Source organism: Acipenser ruthenus, chromosome 22 (assembly GCF_902713425.1).
Source record: "Acipenser ruthenus chromosome 22, fAciRut3.2 maternal haplotype, whole genome shotgun sequence".
Lineage (NCBI taxonomy): Eukaryota > Metazoa > Chordata > Actinopteri > Acipenseriformes > Acipenseridae > Acipenser > Acipenser ruthenus.
This window is the reverse complement of record NC_081210.1, coordinates 5,824,714-5,842,723: the sequence shown is the minus strand read 5'-3', so window position 1 is coordinate 5,842,723 and position 18,010 is coordinate 5,824,714. Positions and strand designations below refer to the sequence as shown.

General features: G+C 39.4%; 2 protein-coding genes across 2 annotated transcripts; one reads left to right on the top strand and one right to left on the bottom strand.

Moving 5' to 3' along the window:
* The first annotated feature begins 5,899 nt into the window (after window positions 1–5,899).
* Window positions 5,900–10,409, top strand: crym (crystallin, mu). Its single transcript, XM_034052158.3, has 9 exons — window positions 5,900–5,969; window positions 6,149–6,337; window positions 7,028–7,178; window positions 7,266–7,328; window positions 8,396–8,497; window positions 8,627–8,810; window positions 9,056–9,177; window positions 9,642–9,726; window positions 9,938–10,409. The coding sequence occupies exons 2-9, from the start codon at window positions 6,177–6,179 to the stop codon at window positions 10,000–10,002; spliced, it is 933 nt and encodes a 310-aa protein (XP_033908049.1). The 5' UTR covers window positions 5,900–5,969; window positions 6,149–6,176; the 3' UTR covers window positions 10,003–10,409.
* A 1,958-nt stretch (window positions 10,410–12,367) lies between these two features.
* anks4b (ankyrin repeat and sterile alpha motif domain containing 4B) lies at window positions 12,368–17,470 on the bottom strand. Its single transcript, XM_034052096.3, has 2 exons — window positions 17,154–17,470; window positions 12,368–14,946 (listed from the first exon to the last, which is right to left on the bottom strand). The coding sequence occupies exons 1-2, from the start codon at window positions 17,315–17,317 to the stop codon at window positions 13,800–13,802; spliced, it is 1,311 nt and encodes a 436-aa protein (XP_033907987.1). The 5' UTR covers window positions 17,318–17,470; the 3' UTR covers window positions 12,368–13,799.
* Between the last annotated feature and the right edge of the window lie 540 nt (window positions 17,471–18,010).

The window sequence follows — 18,010 nt, the reverse complement described above, 5'->3', positions numbered from 1 at the left end:
CATTCCGTTTCTATCTGTGCAAGTATAACAAAATATATCTACTGACACAGCTGCTGTTTTGTGGTTAACAGGAAACCGCACTGCTTCCTTAGCTGGCTTGTTCACTTTTTCGTTGCCTAAAGACAAAAAATCTGTTCCTTGACTGTGTGCTTTCACTTTAGCTGACTGTGTGGATTGTCCAGTTCTTTTACTTGGTCCTATAACGAAACAATCACCGCGCCTATGCCCGAGATTACCACAATTGTCACATTTAGGCTTCTGCCCCTGTTTGCAATCTGACCTTTTATGTCCCACTTTACCACAGCTCTGACATGCTCCATCAAATCGTACAGCACTTATTTTCATTTTTATATTCCTTTTGTCTGTTTACAACTGCTACTGCCCAATTCATTACTCTTTCGTATGCGTTCCCTGGGTTTAGTTTACCCCCAGCTCAATTGCCTTCTGCAAATGTGGACCCAGTCCACTAATTAATACCTGTACAAACACTTGATCTGACTCATTTGGTCAACACTTCCTTCCTGTTGCTCTACCTTAGTCAGATAATCTTTAGTTGCATTTTTGCATTTAATCTTTGGCAGGCATGCTCCTAATGACTGCTTTTCTAACACCGTTAATGCATAAACCGTCATTTCCTTTTCCCCATTGTGCTTCTCACGGCGTCTTACTAATGTTGCAACTTTATTTTATTTTTTCTACAGTATAATTTCAATCGGTTCCTGCTGCAGTAAACCACTGTCTTGTTTATGTGACGCCCATGCATCTGGGTAAACTGCACAGACTGTTCCCCATTTATTCTTCTCTAACAGTTTCCAAATTATTTATACTTAATATGTCGCTCAGAGGAAAACTCGGCTTCTCACACTACAGGTCGTTTTAGCTAAGGGACCCTAGTCTCTACAATCGCACTTTTTCCCTCTGAGCCATACCCCTTCTTTTTACATCCACACACACACACTCAACCAGACCCGGGTCACTCAATCACATCTCACAAGGAATTCCAGTTACACAACAATGCCGCAATCGGCAAAACACTAGACCTTACATGCCCGTCTACCAGGACTTAATTTACCCTCTGTCAAGTCTCAAGTCTTGGTCCAGCAAACACCCACTAGTGCTTTAAATGCTTAGTCGAAGTACAAACTCAACTGTTAGCGACTGGATCCACTAAATATTGGGGATGGTAATTAAAACATACTCATCCTCCTTGGACAGTCAATAACAGACAAGTCAGCGCGACAATTAATTGCAAATTGTTTATTATGTTAAATCTGTAGTGGGGTCTTTTGGAAGGACTCAACGTGACAGCCAGTAGCGCCAATCTTATAAACTTTTAATACGCAGCGCGAAGGAAGTCAGCAAGTGCATTCAAAATACAATTCTGACATTCGCACTCAATATAAACCACATGTGCACATAAACAGATAAACAAACAGAAAGGAACAAACACAAAAGATGGACTATTAGTTCAGTAGCTTTTTTTAGGAACAAGTTATTACTTCAATTCACTTCATGAACGATAATCATTCCTGGGATTTCAATAACCATTTACCTTACACAGAACTCCCCGTCCGTTTCTATATGAGCTACGTTACTTGCACTTAATGTTCCTCTCAAGGAGAAACTTGTCCTGGCATTTTACGTAGCACCAAATCCTCCAAACTCAATATAAATCGCCCATTTATTGTAATATTTTCCTTTAAAACAAGAATCTACCATTCATTCTAGTCCACTTAATACGAAAACTTTTCAGACAAACACGCGAAACACTCAAGATCTCATCATCATCCCGAGCACTCCACAATAAGACGTCTATTTAATTTTGGTTCCCTACCCTGTACTAGTACAAGCCACTGTGGCTTTCTTCGTTAGATCACAACCCGCGCTCCCGTGCAGTGCTATGACAGTTCTCTCATAATCTGCCTCACCGTCACGGGGGTTAATGATCACAGCCTCACAGTGCTCTGACTACTTGGTCTCCTGTGTAGTGCCAGCAACAGCTTCCGTAAACTGCTCTGCTCACAGGGTCAGCCTTGTAGTTCTCTGGGGTCTGCCCTGACCACTCGGTCTCCTGTGTATCGCACAGGGTCAGCCTTGTAGTTCTCTGGGGGCCTGCCCTGACTACTTGGTCTCCTGTGTAGTGTGAGCAATAGTTTCCATAAACTATGCTACTCACAGGGTCAGCCTTGTAGTTCTCTGGGGTCTGCCCTGACCACTCGGTCTCCTGTGTATCACACAGGGTCAGCCTTGTAGTTCTCTGGGGGCCTGCCCTGACTACTTGGTCTCCCGTGTATCACACAGGGTCAGCCTTGTAGTTCTCTGGGGTCTGCCCTGACCACTCGGTCTCCTGTGTATCGCACAGGGTCAGCCTTGTAGTTCTCTGGGGGCCTGCCCTGACTACTTGGTCTCCTGTGTAGTGTGAGCAATAGTTTCCATAAACCATGCTACTCACAGGGTCAGCCTTGTAGTTCTCTGGGGGCTTTTCCTAATCAAATCGCTGGTCCAGATTGTCTCTACTCACCGCCTCAGCAGGGCTGTTTTGTTCGGGATCCTTTATCCGCCTCACTGACGCCCCCAGCCAGATTCGGAGCGGACTCCACCAACCCTCTTAGTTGCGGGCGTCCTGACCCAAGTTTAAGGATTAGGTCTCACCGGTGATTTACTCCGTTTCCCGGGACGATCAGCGGACGGAGTTTAGGATCCCATCCTCGTCGCCATATATGTGGTGGAATTTTCTGCATACAACCGAGCAGGCACCGGTCCCGTACCGAGAGAACGATTGAGACAGAGACAAGTCGGAGCAACTCACATTTTATTAGTCTGCAGACTGGAGCATTCAACAAAGTAACACAGACTCTGCAAGCAACCGCAAAGAAAGCTCAAAATACACTAAGTCAAACAGTTCCTTATATAATCAGTTTTTGCACAGAGTTCATGACTTGTGGTAATTCCTATCCTCCTCAGTCAGCTCAAACCAACCTTGTGGTATTCTTGACACTGTTGCCTACCGACTTTTCTGATTGGTTGATTTTTCTAGTTGCTAGGGAGAGAGTGTCTGTCAGGTCCCACAAAGTTGATTCCCCTAATACAAGAATATTAGCTAAGTGACTGGGGAGAAAAGAGGAACTATCGCTGTCTCAAAATATTATCATTTGAGACAGTGTCCTATTCTCATGTCGCTGACTCATGCACTTCTCTGAAAACAGGGCTGCTGACCCTTGGCCACATTCCAGTGTGTTAGTTCAACATTGTAAATCTAATACTTTGTTAACATCAAACTTCATATAATATCATTATTCAGGTTATACAAATCACAGAGATCACCCCAACATATTAGATTAGAACTCTTCGTGCGATTATTCTATCATTCTTCTATCACAATTTCCAGGGCAGAGATATCCAAAGTAAACTGGATGTCAGTTCTAATACCCACCTTGTTTAATGTAGTTATTGTGAACCAGCTGGGGGAGGGGTTGATTCACTGTATTGAAGTGAATATGATATAAAAGTACAGTAAATGTAATTCTGAAGTAATAAACAACTTCACATTTTACATGTACATGTTTCAGACAGTACATGTAATGCTTCAATTTCAAATTCGATTTCCATTCCTATTAAATGATATTAGACAATTACATACTATACAAGTTAACAGTATGAAATGTCATTTTTAGACAGACAGCCTCTTTAAAGTCTTTCTTTTTTTGTGGGTTATGTGAGAAGGCATTTTAAAGTTCTGTTAAACCTGCTCCTAACACCCCACTCCATAGGTCAGGACCTTGACGTGGTGAGTGGGCTTTTTACCAAAGTTGACCTACAGTATAGCTTTTTTTTTTTTTTTTTTCACCACTGCTTACGCATTAAGTCCTGGATAGCACTTTACAATGGAAATATCCAATCTGATCATGTACTGATCATGTTTTATTGTGAAGAATACAGAAAATAAAGTTTGTTACATTTTTCAACATGTTGTGCCTTTTTTGTGAATGTCTTTCTGGTTCTGAATACTACACCTGATACACAACTCACTAAATGATTGAGTTCAGATTTCTGCTCGCCATGCAGTGCTCTGTTAAGGGTTCACCAGCACTAAGATTGGACAACTCGGATCTAGACTGACTTCTACTCTAGCATTTACACAAATCTGACATCCTCTATGCTTCATTAGTTAAGAGCCTGAATTATAGACACTAAAGTCAGGGACAATATGTAGTGGTTAACAATCACATTGCTTCTAGTTCCAAATTTGTACTTTTGAGTGTTCGAAGTGATGGAAGAAACATTCTTATTTTATAGCATATGATATAATTTGGCTTCATACATATTTAACAAATGCATATACAGTATTACTCATAACAAAGGAACAACAACCAATCTGCAGACCTGCTTTGAGAAATGATAGGCTCCATTCCAAGATGATGCCAATGATCTGACAAACACTTTGGAAGTGGCAACACATACAATGAGGGTGTATTACTTCATTTTTTTATGACAAGTTATATGGTTAAACTAAGAGAAATTTGTTTGCAGATTTAGTGCAAGACCATGCATGAATAATGCTAAATATTAAACCTTTTGACCTGTTAATTCCTTTAATTTTTAACATTCCCTAAATATTTCTCACAATATACACTGAAGCTACTGTATAACCTATATTAATCATACTGCCTTATTGGAGTAAATAACAATATTTGTTGATCACAAACTTATTGGCACATTTTCAATTAAAGTCTGTAAGTTAAGGTTAGTCTTAATTGAGTTAGTCACTATTAATCAATTAGAAACCGCTACTTATCAATTTAGCAATATTATTAAAAAAAAAAAAAAACATTAGCTGTAAAACATGCACAGAAACTGAAGCAAAATAGTTTGTGCACTTAGCACAGCATGGTCAAAACAAAGGAGTTGGCTCTAGATGTGAGAAAACCACTTGTTACAGTAACTACTACAGCAGAAGGGGAATCGATAAAGAGCGTTGTGGATAAAAAAAATCGTAATACAAAAATCTACAATAATCAAGAAGTATTTGAAGACTAATTCAACTGAAACGATGGAAAGAAGTGGACGTCTCAGGAAAATTACGACTATAGCATAAAGAATTGTTCGAGCAGCTCGCAAAAATCCACCATTAACAGCCAAGGATTTAAAGAAACATCTGGTATAGCAGTGTATGAAATAACTATACAAAGTCATCTAAACACAAAAGGCTTATACGCGACCTTAATGGTAACCACATTTGACAACAATTCAAATAAAAAAATAAAAAGCGTCTTGAATGATCTTTAGTTAAGGGTGTCAATAATTTTGTCTGCAACTGTATGTAATCATGACAACTCCCTGATTGTGATCCATAAGTATAGCAAGACTAAACATCAACATGACTACCCACAAATGTGTAGAAATTATTACCAGACTATACTTCTAACTTATTGTTTGTTATAAACATTTTGTTTATTTGAAAAGTTACAATTTTAATATAACGTTTGCGTTACAGTTGTGATCATTTAAGCTGTTCTACTTTATTATTATTATTTATTAGCATATATATGTAATTAAACAATATTTAATGTATTTTATATTTACTGTAAAAGCTATTATGTAATCACGTGAAGAGCAATCAAATGCAATACAACCATTTATGATACAAAAAACATTGTTAAATATTAAAAAATAAATCTAATAATAATACGAATAAATGTAAAAAAACACGCAAACGTAATTTTATGATACAAAAAACATTGATAAATATAAATATAAAAATAAATATAATACGAATAAATGCCAATAAAAAAGCAAACGTAACTTTCAGTAAGTAAAATGCGGAGATGTTTTACCCTATCCTCTCTTCGCATCGCGAAGCTTAATCGTCACGTGACTCGTACGCTAATATGTCACATGACTCAGGGGGGGACAAATTTGGCAGGGGGGCGAAATTTGCCATGACAGCACATGATCTCTTCTGAATAACAGTAAGCAGTTCTGATTGAAAAAAAAACATTAGCTGTTTTCTAATGCATAAGCCCTGGTTTTTAATTGCTGGTTAATATAACACGCTGTAGCCTGGGCGGAGCAGCATGCTCAGAAAGTAAGGCACGTATTGTTTTCAACTTGGGGAAAAATGTTTTTTTTTTTCTTTTTTACGGCACAGAGGTTGGAGTTTGATCGCTTCTTTCAGTATGGCTATGCCGGTGTTGATCAGCGCTGAGACGGTGGAGAAGCTTCTACGGTACGGGGAGTTGGTTCCCCGCTTGGAAGTCGCCTTAGGAAAGTTTTCCAGTGGAAAAGGAGAAATTGTGCAGCCTGTCCGATCCGTGCTTGCTATAGAGAAATACAATGGGTAAGATACATGCATAGCCCTGCGCCTTATGCTACAGCGGATCTCACTGAAGCGCAGTATGTTATGTTTTAACAAGTCCAAGCGACTCGTACTAAAGTAACCACATCGTGTATATGTGTCATGTAAATGGAGAATGCAATAGAAAAACAAATGTAGAGTATTACAAATGTGTTGACACATGAAACACACACACACACGTGTGTATTGCACAACTGCTTGATGATGTAAGGGTTACCTAACCTCACAATGGTGTTACAGGCCCGGGCCTCCGCGTTAGTCACATTGAAGTAGGTGTTTAAAGCTTCAAGGTGTATAAATAACTACATTTTTCTTTTAAATTGAGGTGCACATGCAAATATGACCGTTTTTGTTTGTTTGTTTACAGCATTTATAGCCATTTGTAACTTGTTAATTTAACGAGTTTGTTTGTGGTGGCTGGTTTGCTGTAAATTTAATTTTTAATCTATCTTAACAATATTTATCTATTACTACAGAGACAATATGAGTTAGTGATACTGATACAGCTAGTAAGCTATTACTATCTAAATAAATAGCAGATGTATTTCCTATAAAAAGAATAAATAACGAAGACACATATTAGTAAAATATGCCGTAAGACCACTTTGAGCCATCAAGACAAAATAAATAAATAATAAATCAAATCGTTCCTTGTCTTTTTCTTCCCCCAAGCTACTTAGGTGTCATGCCTGCCTACAGTGCACATGATGACGTTTTAGCTACAAAGATAGTTGCGTTCTACCAGCGGGATCAGCCTTCCTCTATCCCGGCGCATCAGGCCAGTGTCCTACTCTTCGACCCAGAGCACGGCACCCTGAAGGCTGTGAGTTGCCACTGTGGTCTCTATAGAAAGCATGCTGCTCCATTGAGATAAACATGCCATCATGTAATGTATGTTTCTTACGACCAGGTTATGGATGGCACAGTGATTACTGAGAAACGGACTGCAGCCGTCTCTGCGATTGCAACGAAGGTAAGACACGGTAAATAATTCTGCTTCAGTGGATCACAGATACATCCGAATAAAAGGAACGCTTGTGTGAGCCAGTGGAGCACTCCTCTATGGAAATTAAATAAATAAATAAATAAAAAGTGATATCTTGTAACAACTGTAAGTCGTCCTGGATAAGGGCGTCTGCTAAGAAATACATAATAATAATAATAATAATAATAATAATATAAAATATATTTACAGTATATTTTGTAAAAATATATTAGAAAACTTAGATATTGTCAAATATATATTTTTACACAAATGACAGCAGAAGGATTCTGTAACATTAGTGCTCCTGAGGCAGTTACTTAGTTTACAGGAACATTGTGTGCTCTGATGGACTGAATAGCTTCTTCCTGTCATAAAATGGATTATGATCTTGTAGCTTTGTAGTATTTTTTTGTAGTATATTAGTTTTTTATTAGTACAGTATATATATATATATATATAATATATATATATATATATATATATATTTGGTAACAGAAGAAGCTAGGGAAATTATGTTGGAGGTGTATTGCATTTTGAAAAGATTTAGTATCACTGTCAAAATAAACTAATTTTAAAACATTCTTCAGTCTTATAATATATTGTATTGCTTACATTTCCAGTAAATGCTAATTTGGTTTACATTACTAGTTTCTGTATTTTATCCATGCATTCAAGTCACACACAATAATACCTAATTTATCCCACACATCTGTGGATCCTGTGTCCCCCCAAGCGCATGGGTAAACGTTCTACTGTATATTGCAATATATTAGAAAACCTATTTTTTGTATACAACTTTCCAATTTCCATTTCTATTTCATAGCTTTTTTAACACGTTATTTAAATTTTTTTGTAGGGTTTAATGTTCCTGCTTTCTGCAGTATAATCTCATGTGGCTATGGGGTCTGAATTCAATCAAGGTTTATGGCGCTGCCATTGCTTTACTTTTGTTTTATGGCACCGCCATAATTTCAATCCATCAGATGTCATGTCTAGCAATACTTGACTAGAAGGAATAATAAAGTTTCCTTCTCTTTGCATTTGTTTCCACTAAGTTCCTAAAGCCTGTCCAGGCAGATGTGCTGTGCATCCTGGGATCTGGAGCTCAAGCTGTCAGCCACTACAAGATCTTCACTGAGATGTTCTCGTTTAAAGAGGTAACCTCTGTCACATGGAACAGCTAACATCTCTGCTATTGCAGAACGGATGCAGGTAACCAGCAGTGCTTATGCTAGCTTGCTCTTCTTGTAAGAATAATAACCAGTAGGTATCTCTTGTTTTTCTAGGTAAGAGTGTGGGGCAGGACGAAGGAAAATGTCGACAGGTTTGCTCGAACTGTCCGAGGCCCAGTCCGGGTTTGCTCATCAGTAAAAGAGGCAGTGTTGGGAGCTGACGTCATCGTCACAGTCACCATGGCAACCGAACCCGTGCTGTTTGCCGAATGGGTGAAGCCTGGCGCACATATTAATGGTGTGTGCTATAAGGGACTCCAGGTGCTATAGAGGAGCCCCTCTCCTCAGTGTTACTATTCAAGTGCATAAGGATTTTTCTTTGTTGAACAGAACATTAATTGCAATGCTAGTACCGGTTAACTCAAATCTTGGCATGACAATTCTAGACACTTTTTTGCTGGGGTGTTACAAACAGATGGGAAAGTATTTAGGGAGTGAGCTGGAAAAGACCACAATGACTTTTGTGTTGGCTTCCGTTTCCAGCGGTGGGGGCGTGTCGGCCGGACTGGAGGGAGCTGGACGATACGCTGATGAAGAGCGCTGTCCTGTATGTGGACACTCGAGAAGGAGCCATGAAGGAGTCTGGGGATGTCATTCTCTCGGGGGTATTTGGGCCTTATTTCTGTTCACTCTCGCAGTCATAATGATGCAGGTTATTGTAATTCATTTAAAAAAATGCTGTAGGTTTTAAAGATTAAGTAGTGGAGTGCTGAAAAACGTAAACAGCTGTAGCAACACATGGGGACATGTTACGTTATATTTTCAGAACCCTGCTACTTACTTTTTAAGCTGCCTCCTGAAACTACGCTCCTCTGTGTCACTCTGTGATCCAATGAGGCCTGCTTCTACTACAGTGCTAGCAAAAGCAGTTATTCAAGTAATCTGCAAGCTCAACCATAGATTAAAAAGGAGATTAGCTTGTTTATTTATTTCATTAGTGCTCTTGTGATTTCAGTGTCTGCAGATCCCGGGCAACACAATGATGAAACTCTTGCACCGAGTCATGATCCTGTGATTTGTTACTGTTCATCTAATTATGGGGCGGTGCTAACAAACCGTTGTTTCCCAGGCAGAGATATTTGCTGAGCTGGGGGAGGTGGTGAATGGAGACAAACCTGCCCTGCATGAGAAAACCACGGTGTTTAAATCACTGGGTAAGAACAATCAGACTCTTGTGAGCAGCTCTAACGAGAGCACAAAGAACTCAGCTCTGTCACACTGCTCGCACCACCAGCACTGGCACTTCTGAGGGCCAGTGTTGATGCGCTTGAGTACATTATATTAAATAGCAAAACTGTATTGGCTTAGAGGGCTCAAATATGTTACTGTATTGACCATGCAGTTACTGTTGTTTGTGTGTTGTAGGAATGGGTATTCAAGATGCTGTTGCTGCAAAACTGGTGTTTGACTCCTGGAACGCTCAGCAGTGAAGATCTAAGCTGGTGAATGGTGGAGGGGTACACCTGCTGGCCTGCCTGGAGGTCGTCCCATCCGAAGGACTGTGACCACCGGCGTAGTTTTAGCTAGGGACGGTAGGGACATGTCCCTACCAATGTCAAGGGACAGTTGAATTGTCCCTACCAATAATTTTGATAAATCTGAAACGTCTTTTGTCAAGTCATTTTATCCGCTCCACAAAGGGTTAACTCTCTCACGCTCCCCTTGTTACTCCTCCCTCCTCCAAAAAACAAACAAAAAAACCCCCGCTAATTTGAAAGGTAAATATCCGGGTTTAAAATAAAAAAAATTCTAGTCATTCTTAAATGGTGTATATTGTGCCACAATTTTCACATTTATTTTAAAAAATAAGAATAAATATAATCAGTGTAATTCGATATTTAGTTTGTGTTTGTTGGTTAATGCGTTGTCACATTATTTCTATCCTCCTCCTTCCTCCCTTTGTAACTAACTTACTCCTTGCTTGATATTTTTGTATCGTGTGTGTATAAAGCGAACACGAACTATATATTTGATTGAACGGACAGTGTGACTATCCAGGCGGCTAAATAAATGCACTATATTATGTATGCAGTAATACAAATATATATAAAAAAGTCTAATTAAACGGGGGGGGGGGGGGGGGGACCACGACAGATATACAAATAAATTTCAGTGGGGCGTGAGTAAAAAAAGGTTGATACCCGCTGGCTTGGGCTGGACTCTGGAAAGACGCTCATCTGAAGTTGCCACTTGCCGGTCAGTCTGATATAAGTGTGAGCCACTGACTGAATGAAAGCCAGGTGCCGGGGCTGAAGGTATTGTCAGCTCGTCAGCAACATAGTTTGAGTGAATAAACCTACCTACCTACCTACCTAATGGGTAGGTAAGTAGGTTTATTACGTTAGCAACCCATTGCTAGCTGCTAACCCAACGTCCTTGGTGGCTAGCTAGCTTGTTTCACAGCTAATCATTATGTGTGTGTGTGTGTGACAGAGAGAGAGTGTGAGTGTGCGTGAGCATGTTTTGATATCGTCAACCAACTAACGTTAGCTAATCACTTTAATTTGGCTTTAGGTGACTAAAGCATAATAGCAGCCAAAAAAAGAAAGATGGACATAAGGTCAAAGTGTAAGTAGGAAGATGTTATTAAAGTAATAAACACAATTGATAATGATTCTCATAGCAAATGTAAAAATAATTTACTAATGAAGTTAGCAGAGTCATACTTTCTCTCTAAACAGCATGCATCAATTTATCATTTTATCAGGCGAGTGAAGCAGTGCAACCTGCAACAGGGTTGCAGGTGAGGTCTGTAATGGCTTAGTGATTATAACAGGGAAAGTGTTAGACTCAGTTTTGAGATATATTATTGTTTGAGGCACATTGTGATATGATAGTAGGCTAATGCTGTATAGTAATACTCAGCAAATAAAGTTAGCATAGCCATATATTTTCTCTCTATATGGCATGCATTAATTTATTATTTTATCAGGTGAATGAAGCAGTGCACCCAGGTAGGAGCAGCAGCACAGACACAGGAGAGACAGGCAGAGCACGTGAGCGTGCATGTGCGCATGCTTGTAGCGGCAGGGGTATTGGTAGCTTACAGTAAGGTTATAATTCAGGTTATTAGTAATTCTATAGCAGGGATGTCAAACCAGCTTCCAGGACGGCCACTTTATCCTAGTGTTTTAAGTGTATACCAGCCAACTTCATGTCAATCAGATTGTCCTCGATTCATGTCCAGCATTCATTTCAAGCCACCAGAAGTTACCATTTAACAGCTGTCTCCTAAAAAATTTCTTCCCGGGGGGGGGGGCATGCCCCCGAACCCCCCTAGCGACCGTGACTCCGCCCCCCTAAAAAATTGTGTCCCCACCAATGTTCAAACCAAACCTACGCCCTTGACTGTGACTCCTCCTTTTGTTAACAGTCAGCTCTCTCTCATCACCCACTTCTCTGTTTAGGGTTATTAAAGGTCTTTAAACATCCTTCCAAGTCCTCGCTAACCCTACAGCTGTAGGTATGCACAGGAAACATTATCCCCTTAATCAAATAATTAATCACACACCTCATACTGTTTGTTTCTCATATATCAATATTGCACTGTAGAACTCTTTGTTTTTAACATTCTTTTACATTAGAATCAAGTTATATAATACCATGACATTTAAAAAAAAATCTTATTTATGGTGTTTAAACTTATTGTGTTTACTGTTTATTATATGTAAATTAACTTTGTAAATTAGCTTTCGATTAACTTTCATCTTTTCATAGATTATCAGACATGTTCTCATAAACTACATTTGTCACGTTTATTAAGTGAATCAGCAATAAATAAAGCAATTGATGATAGAAGTTGTAGAATTTCTTTTATTTTAAATCCTGCGGACAATACACAACTGAAAGAAGTTTACACATTTACGTACCAAACACAACAATTGGAACAAATTAAATGACTTTACAGTACTGCTAACAGTGAATACACAGGAATTACTTGAACACTACATATAGCGAGGAAATTATTTGTGAAGTATTCTACAGAAGAGAATAAAATGCATTTTATCTGAAGCCTTCTAAAGAAGCTGTAGATGACTATTAAAAAGATGCTTCTAAAGACACAATTCCCCTTGATATTTTTATTAAAATGATGTAAAAAGTGTGTGACCAGGAAACCTGTATTTTAAGCCTGGTTGATTTAGCATTTGCTCCAGTGTGGCATTTGTTTGTTTTGTTTTATAAAAGAAAAATTCTGTTGCAAAATAAATAACCTTATATTTTAAGGTAAAGTTCCTTACACATCATTAGTTTTCTTTTGCTAGTCAAGTAACGTATGCAACATATTTTCTTTTTTGCAAATAGGGTTGTAAACTTTGCTTTGGGGTGAATGTGGCCCATTGTTTCCTTGTATAGGTGACTCATTACTGAGGTTACAGGTTGGAGAAATACTTGATATAAAACAGATCATTACAAAACAAAGTTATGGGTGGCTTTCTAGTCACAGTTTTGTGAAAGATTGAGATGGGAGTATACAGTTAATTGCTATCCTAATGTGATTCAACTGTAAATGAGTACCTGCAGTTAAACCGGTCAAAGTCTAATGTGCAGTCTGCATAAAACGAATGACGATCCTTCTCGTTAGCCATGGCAACCCTATGCTTTGTGTGTCTGAGGAACTAATTCAGAAATTGAAACTAAATGCCATAGAACAACTTGCAGAATATATCTTGGGAAAAGACACTGCTGGGTTTTTAAGAGCATTTTACAGCACCAAGCAAACCCACCTGGATTGCAACAACCACCTATTTAAATATAACAATGTAAATTATTTATCAGTATGGGTAATATAAAGTTAAGTCGCCCTGGATTCTTTTTTAAGGTGTGTTACTATGTTACAAAAGAACAAATTGTCAAATTTAGTCACTTTAGTCATCATAGTCTTACTGCTAAAACAAGGACTGTCTAGGGTAAGACAGAAGCTGAGTGGCCAAGCTTGGGAGTTTGAAAAAAAGCATGCTCTTCCACCTTTACTCCTCTTCCTCTTCAAGGCTTGAAGCTTTGCTATCTTATCACTGCCTAGAGCACAGCTAGACTAGTTTTAACAGGTATAAAGGAATCATTAACTGCTTCAAGACGTGGATGGAGGTTTAATTGGTTCGATTAAACAATTATAAAAAATAGTTGGAACATATACTGGATCTGGGAGTGCCAGAGTTGCCCATCCCTGATTTAGACTACACCACCCCGAGTGGAGTGCCATCAATGAGATAGCTGTGATTTCCGCACCTCAGAGCAGACTGTCCACCATTGTGCTGGGCTGGGTCAGGGCTCTCTTCCTACGCCCGGCTGCCTCCAAGATCTTCTTGCGTGGCCCGAGCTGGATGTGGATGCTCCTGAGATCCTCGTCGGAGCAGAGCATGAGGGCCTCCAGGTCCAGTTGCTCCCGGTTGAAGATAGGGGAGAACTCCACCAGGTTGAGCGAGGCCAGGAAGGCAGCCAGGTTGGATGTCTCCTCCTCGTCTTCCAGTCCGATCTCGTCCTCGTTCCAGGGCAGGTTTGTGTCCTTCTCTTCATAACCCTCATCGGCTTCCCCTCTGGCTTCCGACTGAAAGAGCTCATCCCGTATCCGAAAGCCGATGTCTTCATTCTCAGTGTTGTAGGAAATCTCTTCGTGCTGTGCCGTCAAACCCATGGTGAAGTTTCTTCTGAACACCATGTGTCCCAAGCCAGGTCGGTTGAAAATTGAATCTTTGTGCCCCGTGGTGCTGTTCTGAGAGTCATCCTCTCCGTCCTGGTCAGAGAATCCTCCTTCCTGCTCTGCTTCATTCTCTTCAAGCTCATTAAAGACATCCATGACGTTGGTCCGCCCCAGGGTGCCGTTCTCCTGCTTCAAGAAGATGACGTTGTCTCCCACCTGCCGCTCCACTGTGTTCTTCCCCTTCTTCCCAAGCTTCTTCTGCAGGGTCCCCTTGATCCTGGAGGTCAAAGTGCCAGAGGCATCGGCGGCGATGAGTTTGGAGAACTGCTCGTCCATGCTGTTTATCGTCCCTGTCTCAATGGAAGACCTCACGGACCCAGAGTGGGACAATTGATGTTCCCGATGGTAGATCTTGTTCATTTTGCTCTCGTGCTTCTGCTGGACCTTCTCACAGATCTTGACCTTCTTCGTTGCCTCCTTGCTGGCCTGTTCCTTCTGCTTGGCCACCTTCTTGGGGTTGTGGGCAGTCTGCTTGGTTGCTGCGGCATCTAGAAAACGAACACACTCCATGCGGTCCTTGGATGCGGCCACGTCCATCGGGGTGTGAAAGTCATTGTCCAGGGAGAAGATGTTGGCGCCGAAGTTCACCAGGAAAGTGATGATGTGCATGTGCCCATTAGCTGCAGCATGGTGCAAAGGAGAGTTCCCCCAAATGTCACTTCTGTCAGGGTCCCCACTAGAAACAAAACACATTGCATTCAATTAAAGTTGCCTTAGAGAAAATGTAAACACTATAAATAACAAATAGAAAGCATTATATCAAATTAAATGACCCTGTTGTGTGATCTACAAAGATTGATCAAACTCTGGCGTAATTGTCATAGCCAAAAACTCCCTGTAGTGATAATTAAATATGTAAATGTTAAATATGTACAGAATATAAAGGGCTCACTGTTGATATGCATGGAGGCCTGTTACTCTCTGTGTAACAATGTATAATTAGTTAAGAATTAAGTCCTCACTTTTTGGTGTGCGGTTGTAACTAGGAGGAGGTTGTGTGGTCCAGTGGTTAAAGAAAAGGGCTTATAACCAGGAGGTCCCCGGTTCAAATCCCACCTCAACCACTGACTCATTGTGTGACCCTTAGCAAGTCAGTTCACCTCCTTGTGCTCCGTCTTTCGGGTGAGATGTAGTTGTAAGTGACTCTGCAGCTGATGCATAGTTCACACACCCTAGTCTCTGTAAGTTGCCTTGGATAAAGGCGTCTGCTAAATAAACAAATAATAAAAAAATAATAACAAATACAGCTTTGGTTGCTACAGAAAAGTTTGTTATTAAATTGTGAAGGAAACCCCTTCAGATAACGTTTGAGATGTGTTGCCAAGGGTTTGACAGAAGCTTGCCAAATGGTCTTTAGTCTTTCAAAGAAAAAAAATATATATATATAATTATTTATTTCTTAGCAGATGCCCTTATCCAGGGCAACTTACAGTATATCACATTATTTTTTTACAAACAATTACCCATTTATACAGTTGGGTTTTTACTGGAGCAGTCTAGTACCTTGCTCAAGGGTACAAAGGGTACAGCAGCAGTGTCCCCCACCTGGGATTGAACCCACGACCCGGTCAAGAGTCCAGAGCGCTAACCACTACGCCACACTGCTGTGCTAGCTATCTATCTATCTATCTATCTATCTATCTATATATATATATATATATATATATATATATATATATATATATATATATATATATATATATATATATATATAAAAAAATAACAAAGATGCAATTTAGCCCTCTCAGTCCTGCCAAATATGCACTGGCATCAAAATTCAGGGCAATTGTGTGCATATTTCTGTGGCAACAAATAACTTATTGTTTTGCATTTACATAATTTCTTTGCCTGATTAAATATTTGGCATCAGTTCTAAAAACCTACAAACAGATTTTGTACTCACACTTAAAGGAATGCTAAATAAGGCTTTAAAATCCATTCAAATCAATTTCCTGCCTGCATTAACAACTTTATAAAGAGTTCTTTTTTTTTGTTCAACATCTTTTGAATATTTGCATGCTTTTCAGATATGTAGATGTTTATATCCAACAATAAAACGGGGAGGGGGGGCACACGTTCACATTACGCTTACAATAACAAAGTACATTAACTGAAGGCATTTCATTCGGCCGTGTAAAGGTCAATTATTGCTTTATAAGGTTGTGGAATGCCAAACGCACCTCAGGTCAAAGATCGGGAGTAGAGCTAGCATAACTTTTAAGTTGTTTTATAATACAGTACTTCATAAGACCACAGTATTGTAGGTCTCGGTTTATTTCGGATAACAGCATCATGCATTCCGTTGCGTTCCCAACACATTACGAGTAGATTTTCTTGGAGATTTAACTCAACCACTATTGAAAATCATCACAAATACTGCAACGCAACGACTGTAATGGAAACGTAATGAAACGCTCAGGGGTGGGGTGTGTGATATTATATTGCTGCACGGGAGACTCCTCTTCCTTTAATAAAACAGCTCCAGTTATACCAACATTGTAATATTATGCTGTGTATGTATATGCTTGTTAAATACAACCATAGACACATTAATATTTGGTTAAGTTTGTTTTACATTTACATTGTAGCAGTTTAGACGTATAATTTAATTGATTAAAAGCAAAGCAATACATTGTTGTATTATATATATATATATATATATATATATATATATATATATATATATATATATATATATATGAACAGAAAATAAGTACTGTCTTCGTTACTATTTCAACAAGAAGAGAAACATTTAGAATAAAAGACAAGGCAACATTGTTTCTATATTATTTTAACTTGGCAACAAATGCAAACATTTAAAGAAATGATGCATATTATTACATATATAGTTAACAGGTCATCAGGCTTTGATTCCATACCCACCCTCTGCTGCAGATGAGCTGAAGCGCCTCTGCGTGCCCGTGATAAGCCGCCCAGAGAGTGGGGGTCATGCCGTCTTCATCTGGGGTATTCAGGTCTTTCCTGGTACCGTCTTTTAACAGTTCCAGGTAGCCATCAATGGCAGCTTTGTGATACCTGGTTGACATTATTACTATTACGGTTGTTGTTTCTAATAATATTTATACTGTGGTGTTATCTCCCTCTTGTGAAGCTGAAGCACCTTCCCTTCTGTAGCTTGATGTGCATAACCGCCTTTCCAAAATGGAAAACGTGGAACACGTCCCTGCACTGAAGATGGGGACGAGATGACACGAGACGTCACCCTGAGCTGGGTGGAACAGTCTAGAGGCAAAGTCCATCTTCAACTCGCCAATTCATTTAAGGTGGCTCAGAAATACCTCAATGGAGGAAACACTTGAATACGTAGACTAAAAGGTTTAATACAAACTTTAAATAATGACATGTATAAGTGAATGCACTTAAAGCCAATGAACTTGTCATGTTTGCCAATGAACTATAGGTTATTTTTTCAACACATTACATTCACTTTATATTAACAATTTTGAATAGAGCGAATTAAAGATTTAGACAGAACCCATACCCAGGAAAAAAAAGTGTCGTCTAACTGTACATGTTTGCATAGGTTCTTACCTTTGCTGTAGAAAACTTGTGCACAGTTAACCAAAGTTAGGTGTCTTTTTCTTTTTACGCGGTCATTTTTTTAATAGTGTATAAGGACTGCCTTAAATGAGGTTGGGTAATGCTTTCCAGCCTTGGTTCAGTTATAGTTTTATGACGGCTATTGTAAATATGTTCCTGTTATTCTGCACTGTAAATAA

Coding starts and splice junctions, on each gene's coding strand:
- crym (XM_034052158.3), top strand. CDS start 6,177: ATGGCTATGCCGGTGTTGATCAGCGCTGAGACGGTGGAGAAGCTTCTA. Junction 6,338..7,027: donor GCTATAGAGAAATACAATGG/GTAAGATACATG, acceptor TCTTCCCCCAAG/CTACTTAGGTGTCATGCCTG. Junction 8,811..9,055: donor GCCTGGCGCACATATTAATG/GTGTGTGCTATA, acceptor TTCCGTTTCCAG/CGGTGGGGGCGTGTCGGCCG.
- anks4b (XM_034052096.3), bottom strand. CDS start 17,317: ATGTCAACCAGGTATCACAAAGCTGCCATTGATGGCTACCTGGAACTG. Junction 14,947..17,153: donor CAGCTCATCTGCAGCAGAGG/GTGGGTATGGAA, acceptor TTTTGTTTCTAG/TGGGGACCCTGACAGAAGTG.